General features: G+C 38.7%; 1 protein-coding gene across 1 annotated transcript; it reads right to left on the bottom strand.

The window, feature by feature from the left end:
- Positions 1-1,213: 1,213 nt before the first annotated feature.
- Positions 1,214-18,147, bottom strand: ino80c (INO80 complex subunit C). The gene is made up of 5 exons (XM_034059045.3): positions 17,774-18,147; positions 13,699-13,812; positions 8,154-8,265; positions 6,990-7,057; positions 1,214-3,136 (listed from the first exon to the last, which is right to left on the bottom strand). Exons 1-5 carry the CDS (start codon positions 18,008-18,010, stop codon positions 3,005-3,007), a joined length of 663 nt encoding a protein of 220 aa, XP_033914936.3. The 5' UTR covers positions 18,011-18,147; the 3' UTR covers positions 1,214-3,004.
- Between the last annotated feature and the right edge of the window lie 324 nt (positions 18,148-18,471).

The raw sequence follows: 18,471 nt of genomic DNA, 5'->3' as shown, positions 1-18,471 counted from the left end.
AAAACATAAATTCTGTAGACATTACTAAAATAATGGTGGAGGATGAGCCCTCATTGTATTACATTTATATGAGACTTTTTCTTGAGTGCGCTTCGGAATATCATCCCATCTTTTCTTAATCTCCTCCACCGTTCTTATAATAATGCCTACACTCTAAGAAGTAAAGGCTCTCGTTAGAACCTTGCTTTGCCACTGTGGGGAGACCTTTTTAGGTGCTTCTAAGAACCTTTTTTTACATGGATTCTATATTCTCTATTTGCAGACTTTCTTTTTTGTCATGTAAGCTATAAAACATGTACTGAAAATTGGAGTTTGCAAAACAATACAGTATTATAAACTGCAATTTACAAAATGTTATTAAATGTTTCTTTGTCCTTGAAAATGATGTCTCCTTCTTACTGCAGGCAAGTCTTCCACATCACCTTGCCTTTTATATAGCCTACTGTTTGACTGCGGCAAATTAACGCTTGCTTTTCAGAGTTCTTAAAATAATCAAGCAAATACAAGGCCCGCAATTACCGGCAGCTTTAATAAATTAGATGGAATATTTAATAGACCTCATTTGCAAAATCTCCTCCCAATTTTAGCAGTTTCATTCAGAAACGCCCCAGAATTACATATGCATCAAGGGCTAAAGTGCAGAGACATTACCCCTGCAAATCATGTTTTAATTGCGTGTTTATGCCATTGCGTGTTTTATAAATCCCATCCAAGAATTCAGAACCCTCAACGCCCGTTTTATGGTCGTAAAACATGCGCAATCCTTCTATAAATCTGGGCCTCTATGCACTGCCTGTCTGCTGCTATCATCACAACACAAACCTCAACTAGCCATAAAAACTTAATGGGATGGCTTACATCGCTTCCTTATCTGCTGCTGCCTATCGTTTGAAGGGCCACTACAACACATAACTGCATTACATTTTCAATTCAGGGTAAAGTGTTAACAGCCAAGGACTCGTCCCGAAGTTTAGCTTGACTGAGCACCACTCTAAAGGCCAATCTAAGTATTTATATGTTTGTTTGTTTTTTTAAGACTTTCAACCAGATTAATCCACTAGGGCATGAAATGTAGCTGAAATATATTTTAATGGACTAAGTTTAGAAGTGAACATAAACACACAGGTCAGAAATTATCCACAAATATTTCAGATGCTTCAGCTGGAAATCAAATACTTTTTGTTCACATTAACACTGAGAAGGAAAAAAAAAACAGGAGAAATCAGATCTTTATTTAAAAGAGTCTGTATTTTTTAAGATCTCAATAGACATTTGTTGTTACAACTTACAGTAAAAATGCTTAAATGAAACAGCAATTACAAAATTATAATTTGGGGGAGTGCCAGTCAACTCACCTTTGCATGATTAGCGAGAGAACAGTTTTATTATAAACGTCAAATAATTTTTCTCCTTTGGAGGAAAATAGCTTCTTTACAGAAATGTTACAATCGGGACCTGGAAAACCTAGATTGAATAACCCCTTGTCTATTTAGAAAAAAGTGACTAAATAAAAAAAAAAATAGTTTAAGACTAGGCAAGGTGGCCTGTGAAAGCAGCTGTAAGTCAAAACATTGTCTTCTTGATGAATAAAAACCCAAGTATTTCTAAACTTAAAACACACAAAAGAATAGATGCTATTTCATCTTCAGACATGTTTTTACCATGAGTTCACAGCTCTTCTTTTGCAAGTACTTTACATCCACACTGGAACCCCTTTCTCCATCACATGTATCATCAAACACAAAAGGAGGAAACACCTTCCTTCCAGACATACAGTAATAAACTTTTTATATGCATTAAGTTTGTATTAAAAAACAACAAAGAAAACTATAAATTCACTTTTATTTTAATAAACAAAACAAAGTAAGTTCATAATTACAGTTTTAGTTATTTACATAATTTACAAATTGAAACAACTTGAGGAAGTCAGCAAAAAATTAAATTAAACAATAATGGCCAAAAAATGTGTGCAAACTATTCACTGAAAGAAATGATGAGATGCAAACCTGCTAAATGTTTTACAGCCATCAGAATTACTATTTGCAGGTCAATTCGGGATGTCAAATCTTCACCTACAAACATCAAATCCTGTCTAAACGAATATCGGAGGTAAGGTTTTGTCAATTGCTTCCGTCAAGATAAATACTTACACTAAACATATAATTATATATATATATATATATATATATATATATATATATATATATATATATATATATACACACCAAGTAATCATTAGAAACAGAAATCCTCATTAGCCATGTAAAATGTAGTACCCATTGAAGCACAAAGCATTGTTAAAAGTAATAAGCAGGCTATATAACATAGGAAAGTTTATATTATATCAGTCAAACATCCCTGAAAAGAAAGCGATTTTGCCTTCAAAGTCAAATTACTAAAATTAAAGCTGGGTAGCAAATGACTTAATATCCCATAGCAGGAAAATGTATTCTGTATTAGGTTTCCTGCAGTTGGATTATGCTGGCTGTACACAAGGCCAGAATGTGGCCTTCTGTTTATTGTGTTCAATTCTGGTCACATTACCAAAATGATATTGTGGCCTTGGTGAGAGTCCAAAGCAGAGTGACCAGACTAATCCCAAAGCTTAAAGGAAAGACCTACAAATATATGTTGAAGTAACAGAATCTATTCAGCGTAGAACTAAGAATTAAGGTGGGACTTGAAAGGAGTTGAACCACAAAGTTAACCCTAACCAATACTTTAACCACAGCACAGAAACCAGAAGAGGACACAGTTAGAAATTAAGAAGGCAGCAGAAGGTAGGAGACATTTCTTCACAAAGAGTGGCGAAGGAATGGAATGGGTTACCTAGCCATGTAGATTTTGAACAGTTGGAATCCTTCAAGACCTTGACAAAGTTTTGAGATCAGTCATCTACTAAGAACCGTACTGAAGGACCAAATGTCCTTCTGTTGTTGGTACATTTTCTAATGTTCTTATATTCTTATATTCAAAAGACAGTGGATGAACTGTCCTGCCCCGATCACGGGACGATGCACGTTGCCTTCCGTAAAGTGAGGTATCCAGTCACAACATCAGCAGGGAGCATCCTGATGTAGGAGAACTCTTCCGCAGTGCTGAACCTCAGCTTGCTCTGGGGGTCTGTGTAATTGGCCTGTGAAGTCAATCAATACAGCAACATGTTATCAACAGGGGGTTTGGCTCCACAAGCACTCATTGTTCACTTAAAGAGCAAGTACCTTCCAATGATCCTTTTTATCTATTTCCCCTTACTGGTTTATGATGTTTGCAATTATTCTAAGCGGTTCTTGGATGCTCCAATGTTGAGTTATTACCATTTGTCTCTAAATCTGCCTATTATTGGCCCAGCTTAAATTGTCCATGACCTACACAGAACTCAATTCACATTCCACAAATGGTGGACTACTCCTCTTTCTGTAGGGGTGTTCTCTCTCGAATGAGCAATGCTGTCAATGTCAGCTTATGGCATTAATCACACAATCTTATCACGGTTGATAAACAGATATACTGCTACTACGTTTGTAGTTTTATGCAACTACCAAATTTCATTAGAAATAAAACGGCACTCGCTCTTAATAAAATTTCCAACCAGCATTATCATTCCTTTTCACGATTCATCCTTTCATTAGTTAACCACGTTCAATACAATTTCTCTTGCCTGACAAAACTTTTATGAGAAGCCATTTCCTTCTATATTTAAATGACTAATGACTATCCAAGTTTTCACCTCAAACCACCATGGCAACACTTGGGAGTAAACTTGCCTCCGCCTGTAAAGAAACTAATCTGCATGAGACTACCTGCTTCAAGCGGATTCTGAGCTACTGCGCGACAGACAATTTAACTTGGGATGGACCTGGACGTGGTGGAAAACAATCCTAGGTACTGGGACTTCCTCGCTCCACTGAAATAAAATTGTGACCATCATTCCTCTCAACTCTGTCTATATAAAATGTAGAGTAAGTAAGGCTAGCAGAGTTGAAAACTCACGCTATTAAATGATTTGAATGGAATACAGAAGGCTGTTCAATCCAATTTTTATATATATACAGTACTGTGCAAAAGTTTTAGGCAGGTGTGAAAAAATGCTGTAAAGAAAGAATGCTTTCAAAAATAGACATCTTAATAGTTTATATTTATCAATTAACAAAATGCAAAGTGAGTGAACAGAAGAAAAATCTACATCAAATCAATATTTGGTGTGACCACCTTTTGCCTTCAAAACAGCATCAATTCTTCTAGGTACACTTGCACACAGTTTTTGAAGGAACTCGGCAGGTAGGTTGGCCCAAACATCTTGGAGAACTAACCACAGTTCTTCTGTGGATTTAGGCAGCCTCAGTTGCTTCTCTCTCTTCATGTAATCCCAGACAGACTCGATGATGTTGAGATCAGGGCTCTGTGGGGGCCATACCATCACTTCCAGGACTCCTTGTTCTTCTTTACGCTGAAGATAGTTCTTAATGACTTTCGCTGTATGTTTGGGGTCGTTGTCATGCTGCAGAATAAATATGGGGCCAATCAGATGCCTCCCTGATGGTATTGCATGATGGATAAGTATCTGCCTGTACTTCTCAGCATTGAGGAGACCATTAATTCTGACCAAATCCCCAACTCCATTTGCAGAAATGCAGCCCCAAACTTGCAAGGAACCTCCACCATGCTTCACTGTTGCCTGCAGACACTCATTCGTGTACCGCTCTCCAGCCCTTCGGCAAACAAACTGCCTTCTGCTACAGCCAAATATTTCAAATTTTGACTCATCAGGCCAGAGCACCTGCTGCCATTTTTCTGCACCCCAGTTCCTGTGTTTTCGTGCATAGTTGAGTCGCTTGGCCTTGTTTCCACGTCGGAGGTATGGCTTTTTGGCCGCAAGTCTTCCATGAAGGCCACTTCTGACCAGACTTCTCCGGACAGTAGATGGGTGTACCAGGGTCCCACTGTTTTCTGCCAATTCTGAGCTGATGGCACTGCTGGACATCTTCCGATTGCGAAGGGAACTAAGCATGATGTGTCTTTCATCTGCTGCAGTAAGTTTCCTTGGCCGACCACTGCGTCTACGGTCCTCAACGTTGCCCGTTTCTTTGTGCTTCTTCAAAAGAGCTTGGACAGCACATCTAGAAACCCCTGTCTGCCTTGAAATTTCTGCCTGGGAGAGACCTTGCTGATGCAGTATAAATACCTTGTCTCTTGTTGCTGTGCTCAGTCTTGCCATGGTGTATGACTTTTGACAGTAAACTGTCTTCAGCAACCTCACCTTGTTAGCTGAGTTTGGCTGTTCCTCACCCAGTTTTATTCCTCCTGATCATTAGCACCTGTTTGGTATAATTGTTTAATCATACACCTGACTATATGCCTACAAAATCTCTGACTTTGTGCAAGTGTACCTAGAAGAATTGATGCTGTTTTGAAGGCAAAGGGTAGTCACACCAAATATGGATTTGATTTAGATTTTTCTTCTGTTCACTCACTTTGCATTTAGTTAATTGATAAATATAATCTATTAACATGTCTATTTTTGAAAGCATTCTTACTTTACAGCATTTTTTCACACCTGCCTAAAACTTTTGCACAGTACTGTATATATATATATATATATATATATATATATATATATATATATATATATATATATATATATATATATATATTATATATATATTGTATCAGCATGTTCCTGCCCCACTGAAATAATTTCCAAGTTTCTTGAAGATGTCTTCAGACCCATTGTGGAATCTCTACCTTCATACGTTAAAGAGTCAAACCATTTTTGGCAAATAATAGATCATTTTTCTTTAAATGGTAACAATGAAAATAAAACTCTCTTCTCAATGGATGTCAAAAGCCTCTACAGTTATCCCCAACAGTGACGGTTTACAAGCACTAAAATACTTTTGATAAACGGACAGGAAAAGAACCTGCAACCGATATTCTTTTGCAACTAGCCCAACTCGTCCTTTCTTTGAATTGTTTCTCCTTTAATGGAGACTTTTATAAACAAGTTAGAGGTGTCAGTATGGGAACAAAAATGGGGCCCTCTTATGCCTGTCTTTTTATGGGATGGATTGAAAATAAAGTTTTTCAACAGTACAAGAGACATACACTCATTTTATATCTTAGATACATTAACGACATATTTGGTATCTCAGATAACACTAATGAAGATTTAATGGATTTCATACATTTTATTGACCAGTCTCATCCAGCTCTAAAGTATATTATTTGTTTATTTAGCAGACGCCTTTATCCAAGGCAACTTACAAAGACTAGGGTGTGTGAATTATGCATCAGCTGCAGAGTCACTTACAACTACGTCTCACCTAAAAGACCGAGCACAAGGAGGTTAAGTGACTTGCTCAGAGTCACACAATGAGTCAGTGGCTGAGGTGGGATTTGAACCGGGGACCTCCTGGTTACAAGCCCTTTTCTTTAACCACTGGACCACACAGCACCCTATTTTTTATATTTATATATATATATATATATATATATATATATATATATATATATATATATATATATATATATATATATTTTTTTTTTGCATTGGCTGCATCAAATGTAACAAGCTATATATTGCTGAAACAAAACAACGCTTGGCTGATCGCTTCATGGAACATCTGAGAAGTATACGAATTAACACCTCTACCTTTCCTGTCACCAGACATTAACAGAAATGACCACACTATAGAAGACATTACAATTTGTGGGATGGTTCAATGCTATGGAACTAATGCTGTCCGGAAACAAAAGGAATGTGAACTTATTTTCAAACTAGGCACTTTGGAGCCATTTGGAATGAACATTCTATTCTGAAGTCATCATCATCATCATCAACATCAACATTCTGGAATTTTGTTTAAAAGACTACTTGTCTGTTTATCAGCTTCTTAAAGCACTGTTTGTTTTTGTATTCAGCCGATGAAGACAAAAAACACAGGGGATATGGTAAAAAAAAATCATGTAAAATTGAAAGTTGTACTCACAGGAAGTCCAGAAATATCTGAGTACTTCTTAGTTGGTTTGAAGGAGGGAGGGGCATCAATATTATAGTCTGGAATTTGAAGGGAAAAAAAAAGTTGCACTTAGAATGAGGTTTATAGAACGGAAAGGTTTTGTAATTTTCTAAGGATCTATACAACAGCAAGTATAAAAAAAAAAAAAATTATATACTGTACTGTAGAACAACATGGGGATGTAGAAAAATGTAAAATTGAATCGAGATGAGATTTCTTTTTTGTTGGTGGTTGAGGTTGGAGAATACAAGGGGTTCTACTGTACATTACAACTATCCAGTTTTCTTTATTCTCAGATACCAGATTTGTAGTACACAGGCGGGTCTGAGTCCACTATTTGCCCTGTTTCAAGCCTGTATTCTAATAATCCTCCCTGGGTGTCTGAGTTGCAGAGGCTTGGGTCAATGTGTCTGTTGTCTCTCCCCACCGTGGTTACTGCCTGCAGGGAAAATACCCTAATGATAAATCCTAATTCTAGAAGCCTCCAGCAAGTCTCGACGAGAGATATGCGCTATGAACGAATTGCATATAAATATTCATTGGGTCGGTTTTGAAATCGTATTATAAAAAACGAGTTATTCTATCTGCAGTCCAGTCTTTTTGTTTCACTAAGAATCAAGCCTACCCAGTATATAATTTAAAGAGACAGAGAGAGGGGGAGAAAGCTGTGGGAAGGATCATAGGGTTCCTGCAAATACAGGCTGAAATGTTAGATTGAAGGATGGTCAATTAGCTGTTCCAACTGTAGCTGGTATTCATGCATTTATTAAGCAGCTTGCTTTTTTCAGTTTGAAAGAGCAGGGTTAACCCCTTACCAATCTTTTTAAAGAGATGTAATTATTTTAGCAAGTCAGTGTTAAACTTGGGATAAGCTTATTTCTTCAATAATACAATAAAACAGAGTATTAAATCAAGGACTTATATTAAAGTGTTCGACTGCAGAGGATTTTTGGGAGACTGTGGCTTTCAAACAGGCCTGTGCTTCCTGTATGCGGACAGGGTGTTGCACCCTGGTTAAGCACTTGACGGCCAGTCAAACACCACCAGCTGAGACCAATTATCTGAGAATGTACTTATCTACAGATGAGTGGATTAAGTGAACACTATCCAAGCAAGAGTCTGTAAGCGGCTTACAGTTCGGATCGTTTAGTTGCCATGGCAATGCCCTCTCGGCAGTGAGGATTTGTTTCAGGTTCTTCCAGGTCCTGTTCTTCTTCCCGGCGGCTGCACCTCCAATCCCAGAGTGCTGCACAGACAGAGAAAAAAAATGAATAAATAAAAACAGCAAATCGGGCTCAGGTGAAAAGTGAGTTTGCTGTCTTTGCTAATTTTAAAACCACTGCATACATAGGAGGCTGTGTGAAATGTCAACCAGTCCTGGGTTTCAGAACTAACTTCAATAAAATATATTATTTAAATGATGAGGAGCCAGTAAGCCTACAGACTTTGGTGTGACTTATTCATGCTGTGATAAATGTGAACAGTTCATTGCAGCTTTACCAGGGACCTGATTGTTCAAACTCCTAGCAACTGGTCATGGTCACATCCACACGAATCCGGTACTGAACGTAACTGTTGTATTTAATAACAAGAACACGTTTGATGAACTCTGTCGCAGCTCTCGATTCCCTAAATTACTGGTGGCGCACGCACTAAACACATCATGCAGCTGCTGAATGCAAACATACCCCCGTATGCAACAGCACAGTCACATCAGACTTTTCATGGAGTAAAGTTATGCAGTAAACAGTAACGGCAAACTGTTGTAGACTTTTGTGCTTTGTTGCTTTGTCTGTCAAACGTGTTCTAGAGATGATACTGAGGTATAAAAAAAATAATAAAAAACGGTACACTGAAATATATATATTTTTGTAACTTTACAACTGTCAGATGTGCAAGACATTGCTGAACAATATGCTTTAGTAAATTACATTTTACGTTATTGCAATGTGCCCATACAAGCTGAACCATTCGGGAACTGCTGTGTTTTATTAAAATAATTTTTAAACTGTTTCAGAGCCTATTTGATATGTGTTACACACACAGTGCATTTAAATCAACGTGGGTTTTATTTCACAGGGAGATCATTCAGGTCACTCACCACGGTAATGTTTTCCTCATAGCTCTCAGTCTCAGTTCAGGTGACACAGGTTGAAACGTAATTAAAGAAAATAGTGGGTTATGGCAAAGATGTGTCTCTCCTTTCTTGTAAAGGTAAAGTAAACAATTCTGTATTTTGACGTTTCTGTTGTGGGGGGAGGGGGCTAGTGGAAATTGTGTACGTTTCAAACTTAAATCTTATTCAAGGATATATTTCCATTCGGTAATAAAAATACTATTAACTAAAAGGCTCAAAACTATAGATTGTGCATGTCCCTTGTTAGTAGCTGCCAGTCTGCTTTTCATTCAACAGTTTCCTTCAGTTTTTCTTGACAGTTTTTGTAGATTCAGTATTCGGCCGAATCTTTTGAGATGGATTCGGTATTTGACCAAATCCCAAAAACTTGGATTCGGTGCATCCCTAATATATAGACATATTACATAATATGCATCCTCAAAAAATGGTAACAAATTAAATAAACAAATTTGAGAATAAATCTGTGTACATACAGGTATATCATATACATACAAAACTATACAACTGAAACAATGTAAAGAAGTATCAACATTTTTTTTAATAAACAGGTTTATATTGCCTACATAAAAAAGTGCAACCGAAGCTAAGCGTTTATATACAGATACTACAATCGAAATGACATGAATAAATAAACATTTGAACAGAATGGGCTTCATTTACAATTGCTTACAAAGTCTAAGTGCTGACACAAATCACACAGACACTGAGCTTTTCAAAATATGCAGTGCACTTACCACATTGTCCATCTTTGCTGCAATATTGTTTGCCTGACTTATGAGACACCTTGTCGAACACATGAACCAAAAAAGAACTCATTTGTATACAGTTCTCCCCAGTAATAATGTGATTTCAATTGCCGGTTTCTTTGAGGTACAACTCCGATAGCAAATTAAAGAGGCCACACTCTACTAGTATATTAATGTCATACGCTGACACCCCAGGGTATCTGTGATCTGGTCAAGCGAAGTACCCTTTAGAACCTCCCTATATTTACTCCAAGAAAAGAAAAATGCCCTTTTAGGGTTATAGAGTTCTCTGGTAGCAAGTATGTCCAATGGAGCTTATGTCCCTGCAGTTGAAGCTAATTTTGGAATATGTAAACAATCTGCCTTACGGGAATGCAGAGCACACAGAATGCTAAACTATGGAAAAATGTAAGAAGCAGGACATCAAGGAATATGATTTTAGTACAAAACTGAAAAGGGTGCAAGACACTGCAGCTTTAAAAATAGCTACTACTGTAACTCAATTGTGTGGATTCCTGTAACCATTAAATATCACCACGTATTAGTGATCACATGCATTTTAGTTGAATCAATTTACATGATATTTCAATTCAATACTTAAACATTTACAGAAAGGGCAATCAGGAAAGAGTTGGAGCGTTGACTACTTAATGAATGCAGACTGAGTGCAGTTAATGTTAATAAAAATATATAGCTCTTAGGGATGAGCAAGTAATGATAAGTAAACAATATAATTTTGATCAAAATTGTTTGCATAAATCCATTAGGGGCAGAGTGTAGCAGGGGGACTGGCTAATTAATGGTTACACTGTGGTGTACCAAACAAGATAAACAAGATCTTATTGTATTACTTGTATTGTAACGCTTGAAATGTTTTTGCTTACGATTGTAAGTCGCCCTGGATAAGGGCGTCTGCTAAGAAATAAATAATAATAATAATAATAATAATAAATACATCAAGTTTTCAGATAAAAAGCCACTGATGGGAGTAAAATAAAATATTCTTAAAAGAGCAAGCAGCTTCAAATAAGATTTAAACAGTTTTTAATTCTCCCTGGGTTTATATGGTATTTGCAATAGTCCGGAGTACCGTTTCTTAAATTAGTTTTATAGTTTTTTTGGAGTACTTCATTTAGGTAAGCGACACAGTAATAGTTCTGCATCAGGGGATGATAAAGCATGCATATATTGTTGGATGAGTAACTAATCACAATGCCAGTGTGGGCAATTTATTGTTCTCAAAAAATAAATACGTAACACAAGTTTACAAAGATAGTAAATAATGCTGGAGGGGAAAAGCTTGAACTTGCCTTGTTCTAATGTTATTTTTATGGTACTGGGAAACCTTATCTGCTGACCGTGTTCCTCCATTTGTCACTCTACACAGTGAACACATTCACTTCCTTGATTTAGCACCAACATTCAAACTATTATCATCCACTCCAATCATACAATAGACATTTTGGATTGCGTTTGGCTATAATCCTATAAAATCTTGATTTTAAACAAAAATATTGAATCTGTGTATGTGTGCACTGGTTATTACTGCGATCTGCTGAAAAGAAATGGAAGAGAACCAAACTCCCTGCTGCCCTAGACCTCTACCGCTCTCTCCTCTCCTCCTTCTCTACTCTCTCCTCTGCTAAATGTTCTTATTTCCAATCTATAATCCAAACCTCCACTAACAACCCACGTAAACTATTCTCTACCTTCTCCTCCCTCCCCCTCCCCCTCTCTATCTCCTGTCATGACTTTGTCCCTTTCTTCTCTTCTAAAATCTCCGTAAACTCTAACACTTTTCCCCGCTCCAACCCCTACACCCACTGCATCCTCTACTAACTTACCCTCCTTCTCCATCTTCTCTCCCCTCTCAGACTCTGACCTCTCCTCCCTGTTCCGGGGTCACAAACCCATCACATGTGCCCAGGACCCCCTCCCCACTCAGCTCTTTCAAGCTGCTGCTCCTGCTCTACTTCCCTTCATCTCCTCCCTTCTCAACACCTCTCTCCTTTCTGATCTCTTTCCCTCTGCCTTCAAACAAGCCTCTATCACTCCCCTCCTCAAAAATCCTACCCTCGACCCCACCTCCCTCCAGAGCTACCGTCCTGTCTCCCTCCTACCCTTCCTCTCCAAAACGGGCTGTACACTGCCAGCTCTCTGCTTTCCTGTCCAACCACTCTGCCTGACCCTCTCCAATCTGGCTTCCGCTCTGCTCACTCCACTGAAACAGCCCTCCTGTCTGTCACCAACTCACTAAACTCTGCCCGACCTGCCTCTCTCTCCTCTTTACTAATTCTCCTCAACATCTCAGCTGCCTTTGACACTTGTGATCACTCTATTCTACTATCCTCTCTCGCTGACCTGGGAATCTCTGGCACTGCTCTGGCCTGGTTCTCCTTCTACCTCTCCAACCGCACTTACCAGGTAACCTGGCGTGGAGCAACCTCCACACCTCGCCCTCTCTCAACAGGATTCCCCCAAGGGTCAGTCTTGGGTCTTCTCCTGTTCTCTCTCTACACCCGCTCCCTGGGCCCCCTCATCGCATCCTATGGTTTCTCATACCATTTCTATGCTGATGATACTCAGATTTTCCTTTCCTTCCCCACCTCTGACTCCACCATCCCCTCCTGTATCTCTACCTGTCTGTCTGCTATCTCCTCCTGGATGCACTCGCATCACCTCAAACAACCTCTCTAAATCTGACCTCCTTTTCTTTCCCTCCTCCTCCTCCCCCTCCTCTGATCTCTCTATCGCTTGTCCTCTGGAATCTACCACACTCTCTTCCTCCTCCTCAGCTAAGAACCTCAGAGTCACCCTGGACCCCTGCCTCTCTTATTCCCAGCACATCTCCACTCTGGCACGCACTCGCCGATTCTTCCTGAGCAACATACGAAGAATCCGACTCTTCCTCACCAACTACACCTCCCAGCTCCTGGTCCAGGCCCTGGTACTCTCCCGCCTAGACTACTGCAACTCCCTCCTGGCTGGCCTCCCTGCGTCCGCCACCCATCCGCTCCAGCTCACCCAGAACTCAGCTGCTCGCCTGGTGTTCTCTCTGCCTCGCTTCAACCACGCAACTCCACTGCTTAGCTCACTCAACTGGCTCCCGATTACCACTCGCATACAGTTCAAGACTCTTGTACTCGCCTACAGATGCCTTGATCGGACTGCACCGTTACCTCCAGACCCTCATCTCTCCCTAAACCCCCACTCGACCTCTCCGCTCCTCCTGCACTAGAAGACTGGCTCTACCTCCTCTATGCTCCCCTGCCTCTAGAGCCCGCTCCTTCTCCACCCTCGCCCCGCAGTGGTGGAATGACCTACCTACAGATGTCAGGACTGTCCAGTCCCTGACCATCTTCTGGCGCCTCCTCAAGACTCACCTCTTCAGACAGCACCTGTAGAAACTGCTCTTTTCCATCTGGACACTTATCACTCTTCCTTAAATGCACTTTACTTGCTCTTATCTGCTCCCTATTTTACTGCATTTAACCCTGTACTTTAGAGTACTGTAATCTGTCAAGTGACATTTAATCTGTAGTATTTTGTATTTAATTATATCCTGATGTAACTAACACTGACACTGTTATCTGCTCCGTTATTGAATCGTATTTTGTCATTTACTTGTACTTGCTAGAACCAAAGTGATTGTATTTTATCTTGCTCTTAATTGTATTAATACTTGTACTGATTCTTGAAATGTATTTTTGTCTACGACTGTATGTCGCCCTGGATAAGGGCGTCTGCTAAGAAATAAAATAATAATAATAATAATACTGCTAAGTAGTGTACTTACTACAAAGTTTGGGTCCTTGAAAGATTGTGGTTTGGCTGTTGGTTCAACTGGTGCTGTGCTGGGATCTGCAGCCATAGTTTTAATTTCTCCAGATGGATCCACAGTCAATGGCAGCTGGGAAAAAATAAATAACATTGAAAAATGATTTGCAATAACTTTGCTAAAAGGGACACTATTACAAGCAAAATAATTCAATGCGTGTTCAGTTAAAGTGTTGACATAAGTGACACACATTCAATTCAGCAGGACTTTCACTGTGCTTTCACCATTCAGTTTGATAATTCCCTTTCATGAGTTTAAGCTTCAAAAATAAAATATTGACTTGAGCTGTCAAACTCAAGTGCACTGATGCTTTTACAGCACAATGCTTTGTGATCAATACAAAAATCTATTCAAACACACCATTAAATAAAACCCTGCACTTATTCAATAAAACTTGAAATGCTGACCTACTGATGCTTGAGAGGGGCAGGCACCCACATTTTACCGAAAGAAAGTGGAATTTAAAATCGTTAATGTCAATAACCGAAACAATGGAAGATAATGAAAGAAAGAGAATGCTGCTGAGAATTCTGTCAGTGAAATAATCCAGAATTTCTAACTCCGAATTTATCACAGAAGACAGAAGGTGAGAGAAAAAAGGGACTTATCCCACAGCCTTCACCATCAGCCACACTCAGTCTTCTGATAATTAGGTAGGTGCTGGTTGACAGACAGAGAAGCCAATTTACTTTCTAGTCAAGGATGACTGTCTACCCACAGCATGATTACTAAATCTAAGAGACAAGAGGCATTTTCAACTTTTTTTTTTATCATAAGAGACAGATCGAGATACTGCCATTCATTTTAATCCTCAAACCTGAGTAAATTATCTTCACATCAGTAAATAATAGGATTGAGATGTCAGATACAGTATATAGGTAAATACAAGTTCTAGTGTGACGATATGTGAATCAGCCACTGTTTAGATTATTAAAAAAAAGACCATATTCTAACATCTGAATTCCCTTTAAATGAGATCCCTATGTTGCATCTCAGTGGCACTACACAGCAAATACAAATACCAAAGGCTGTCACTGCATTTATGTGACCAAATGAGCAACACACGTCCCATCCCCAATCACCACACACAAATTATCAGGGATACAGATCCCAGTTACAGAAGCACAGACACTTTACAGCATTATTAATTTGAAGCATTTTGTTGTAGTGATAAAGACGTTAGGCCGGTGTTACGATGAGTCCTGTACCCCCTTGATATGGTGCATCCCCGAGCAATCACCAACATTTCGCGCTTGTGCAGATCTCTCTAGATTGGTTTGGAGTATGCGCATATTTCTTTAATAGAAGTCTGCGTGTGTGTGGCCGTGAACGTCCATTTTCTCCACTATTGCTGTGCTTACAAAAACGGTAGTAATGTTGCTCAACTACCCGAGCTACTTCGAGTCTTATTTAACGATGTATTTATTTTATTTCTTTTACTGCGGTTTTATTTTAATAATGCAAATGTACAATTTAAAACACACACAGCAGCAGCATATAACAATATTTTATCACCAAGTTATAAAAGAAAAAGGAATCGTTAATAGAAATTTAAAGGGAATCATACTTTTTAAAAAGCTGCAATGCTGTAAATGTTAAGAAATTCATTATTTGGGAAAAATACAAATTGTAAAGCAGTAAGAAATAAAGAAATGCTGCGATATTAAATCATGTTTTGTTTTTCACAGCACCAGAGAAGCTGAAATATTTCGTATCCCCAACCTTAAAGGTTTTCTGAACGTAATAGGATTTTCTAGTACTATACCAGATGAGTTCAGGGGGTCCAGTTTTGGTCATACAGGTCATTTGTATTCTCTAGGGGTACCCCCATATTTTATTACATGGGGGATACCATATTTTTCAGCTGAAATATTCCGTATCACCTGTTGAAGCCTTTCTAAATGCAATAGGATTCTAAGTTTGTACCTGATGTGTTCAGGGGGTCTAGACATGCTCATACAGGTAATTTCTATAGAGGGGACACCCCCCTTTGTGTACCAGCAGAGAAATAAGTGGCCCAACACTTGCTAATTATGCAAGTATGAGAATTGCATTTCACACTTAGACTGAATATGAAGCGAATAAGAAGCCAACTTCAGCCACGTCAAATAATAAATGATGAAGTTTTAAGAACTTTTCAGTAAAGAAGAAAGTTAAAGGTGTGTTAAATATTACAACTTTTGTGCTATAGAATTTGGTCCCCCATTAAATAATAGATAAAAAGTATACACATTAAGTAAGTGTCTAGTTCTGATAACACAACTAATTAACTCACCCCAGTATTAAAGTTTCACCCCCACTAGTATGCTTGATTTCTGCACATTAACCATGATTTACTCATTATATATGCTAACTTAGATTTTGTTAGATTGAGAAGCTATCTTGTGTATTGCTTACAAAAAGCATTTGTAATCTAATACTGGAATCCAACTGCATTTAGAAACTATGGCAGGGAATACAAATATTTCAGCTTCCCTGCCTGTGAAAAACAAAACATGATTTAATATCTCAGCATTTCTTTAATTTTTTCTGCTTTACATTTTTTATGTTTCCCAAATGATATTTGGCGTCCCCTGTCAGTTTAATTTTACCTTTGAGAAGATGGGACGCCAAATATTATAGTATACCAGCTATAATATTTGCCATCCCCCTTAAGAGATGCCAAATATTATAGCTGGTATACTATAAAATGTGGCATCCCCTGTGTTCTCAAGGGGGGGGGGGGATGCCAAATATTATAGTTGGTACATAAGGGGGGTGTCCCCTCTATAGAAATTACCTGTATGAGCATGTCTAGACCCCCTGAACACATCAGGTACAAACTTAGGATCCTATTGCATTTGGAAAGGCTTCCCCCATGTAATAAAATATGGGGGTACCCCTAGAGAATACAAATGACCTGTATGACCATAACTGGACCCCCATGAACTCATCTGGTATAGTACTAGAAAATCCTATTACGTTCAGAAAACCTTTAAGGCTGGGGATACGAAATATTTCAGCTTCTCTGGTGCTGTGAAAAACAAAACATGATTTAATATCGCAGCATTTCTTTATTTTTTACTGCTTTACAATTTGTATTTTTCCCAAATAATGAATTTCTTAACATTTACAGCTTTTTAAAAAGTATGATTCCCTTTAAATATTATTATATGCTGCTGTGTGTGTTTTAAATTGTACGTTTGCATTATTAAAATAAAACCGCAGTAAAAGAAATACATCGTGAAATAAGACTCGAAGTAGCTCGGGTAACTGAGCAACATTACTACAGTTTTCGTAAAAACAGCAATAGTGGAGAAAATGCGCGTTCACGGCCACACACACGCAGACTTCTATTAAAGAAATATGCGCATGCTCCAAATCAATCTAGAGAGATCTGCACAAGCGCGAAATGTTGCTGATTGCTCGGGGATGCACCATATCAAGGGGGTACAGGACTCATCGTAACACCGGGAACATTCAACAGTGCGGGCGGCGTTTGGGTCGACCAATACTGGCTCAATCACATTATATGCCATAAAACAATTGCGATAACTTAAAAGATCTGCTTGAAATAAATAAATAAATAAATAAATAAAAAGGAGGCTGTGCGGTCCAGTGGTTAAAGAAATAGGCTTGTAACCAGGAGGTCCCCGGTTCAAATCCCACCTCAGCCACTGACTCATTGTGTGACCCTGAGCAAGTCACTTAACCTCCTTGTGCTCCGTCTTTCGGGTGAGATTTAATTGTAAGTGACTCTGCAGCTGATGCATAGTTCACACACCCTAGTCTCTGTAAGTCGCCTTGGATAAAGGCGTCTGCTAAATAAACAAATAATAATAATAATAAAATAAAAAATACGTTCTAAATCAGGGGGTTTCATGGGGGAATATAGCAAGGACATGATGTAGGCGATATGTGGGGCTATTCCACTGGCTAATACAATCTCTATGTACACAAGCCTCTGAAATCGTTGAAGGTGAATCAGGAACTGGCGGCAATATCACAACAACTTTATCTTGAGAACGCTCTCTGAAAGGCAAGCGTACTGTACCTGCTGCACCTCAGTGCTAGCCGTAGTAAATGTGAGTTTTTTCTTCTTGTTGAAGAAAGCTGCAGCCGCTCCAACGTTGTTGTTTGCAGGACTCGCCGGCCGCTTCTTCCCCCGAGCCTGAGACGCCTGGTTTGCGGGTGGTTTGATGCTGGAATTGGGAGACGCAGGAGTCACCAGATCAGTCGTTACCAGCATCGCTGATAACGACACCTGGCCCGTGGAACATATCTCATCCATTTACGATCTGATGAGAAATATCGATTAAAAAACTACAGATTGTCAACTCACACTGAACACACGCGCACGGAGGTACCCTGTAACCGGAAATGCACAGTTAATAACAGATAAACGTCATCAGCTTGCGACTTTCAGAACCGCTTCTGATTTATGGAAATACAAGTTCTGAAACAATTGTAAAAATGTATTTTATTTTACTCTCATGACCACCAGTCTTGTTTCTTAAATCGGTAAATGTGTTGTTAAGTGTATTTTACGAGTGAAGATATTAAATAACAAACCGTAGGTGTGATTCGCCAGGAAATATAGTATAATTATTACATTATTTTAATTCTGCTATATCATTTTTAGAATCTTTTAAAACTATTCTCTATATAACCACAGATTAATTATTGGATTGTTTTAACTAGACCAAAAAAATAAATGTTTATAGCTACAGAGGAAATCCTGGTATAGGTATC

This window comes from Acipenser ruthenus, chromosome 3 (genome assembly GCF_902713425.1).
Source record: "Acipenser ruthenus chromosome 3, fAciRut3.2 maternal haplotype, whole genome shotgun sequence".
NCBI lineage: Eukaryota > Metazoa > Chordata > Actinopteri > Acipenseriformes > Acipenseridae > Acipenser > Acipenser ruthenus.
This window is presented reverse-complemented; position numbering and strand designations above follow the sequence as displayed.

Excerpts from the sequence above, each read along its gene's own strand:
- ino80c (XM_034059045.3), bottom strand. The coding sequence starts at position 18,010 with ATGGATGAGATATGTTCCACGGGCCAGGTGTCGTTATCAGCGATGCTG. Across the intron at positions 8,266-13,698 it reads TCAAGGACCCAAACTTTGTA|CACTCTGGGATTGGAGGTGC; the intron begins GTAAGTACACTA and ends CTGTCTGTGCAG. Across the intron at positions 3,137-6,989 it reads CAGATATTTCTGGACTTCCT|GCCAATTACACAGACCCCCA; the intron begins GTGAGTACAACT and ends TTGACTTCACAG.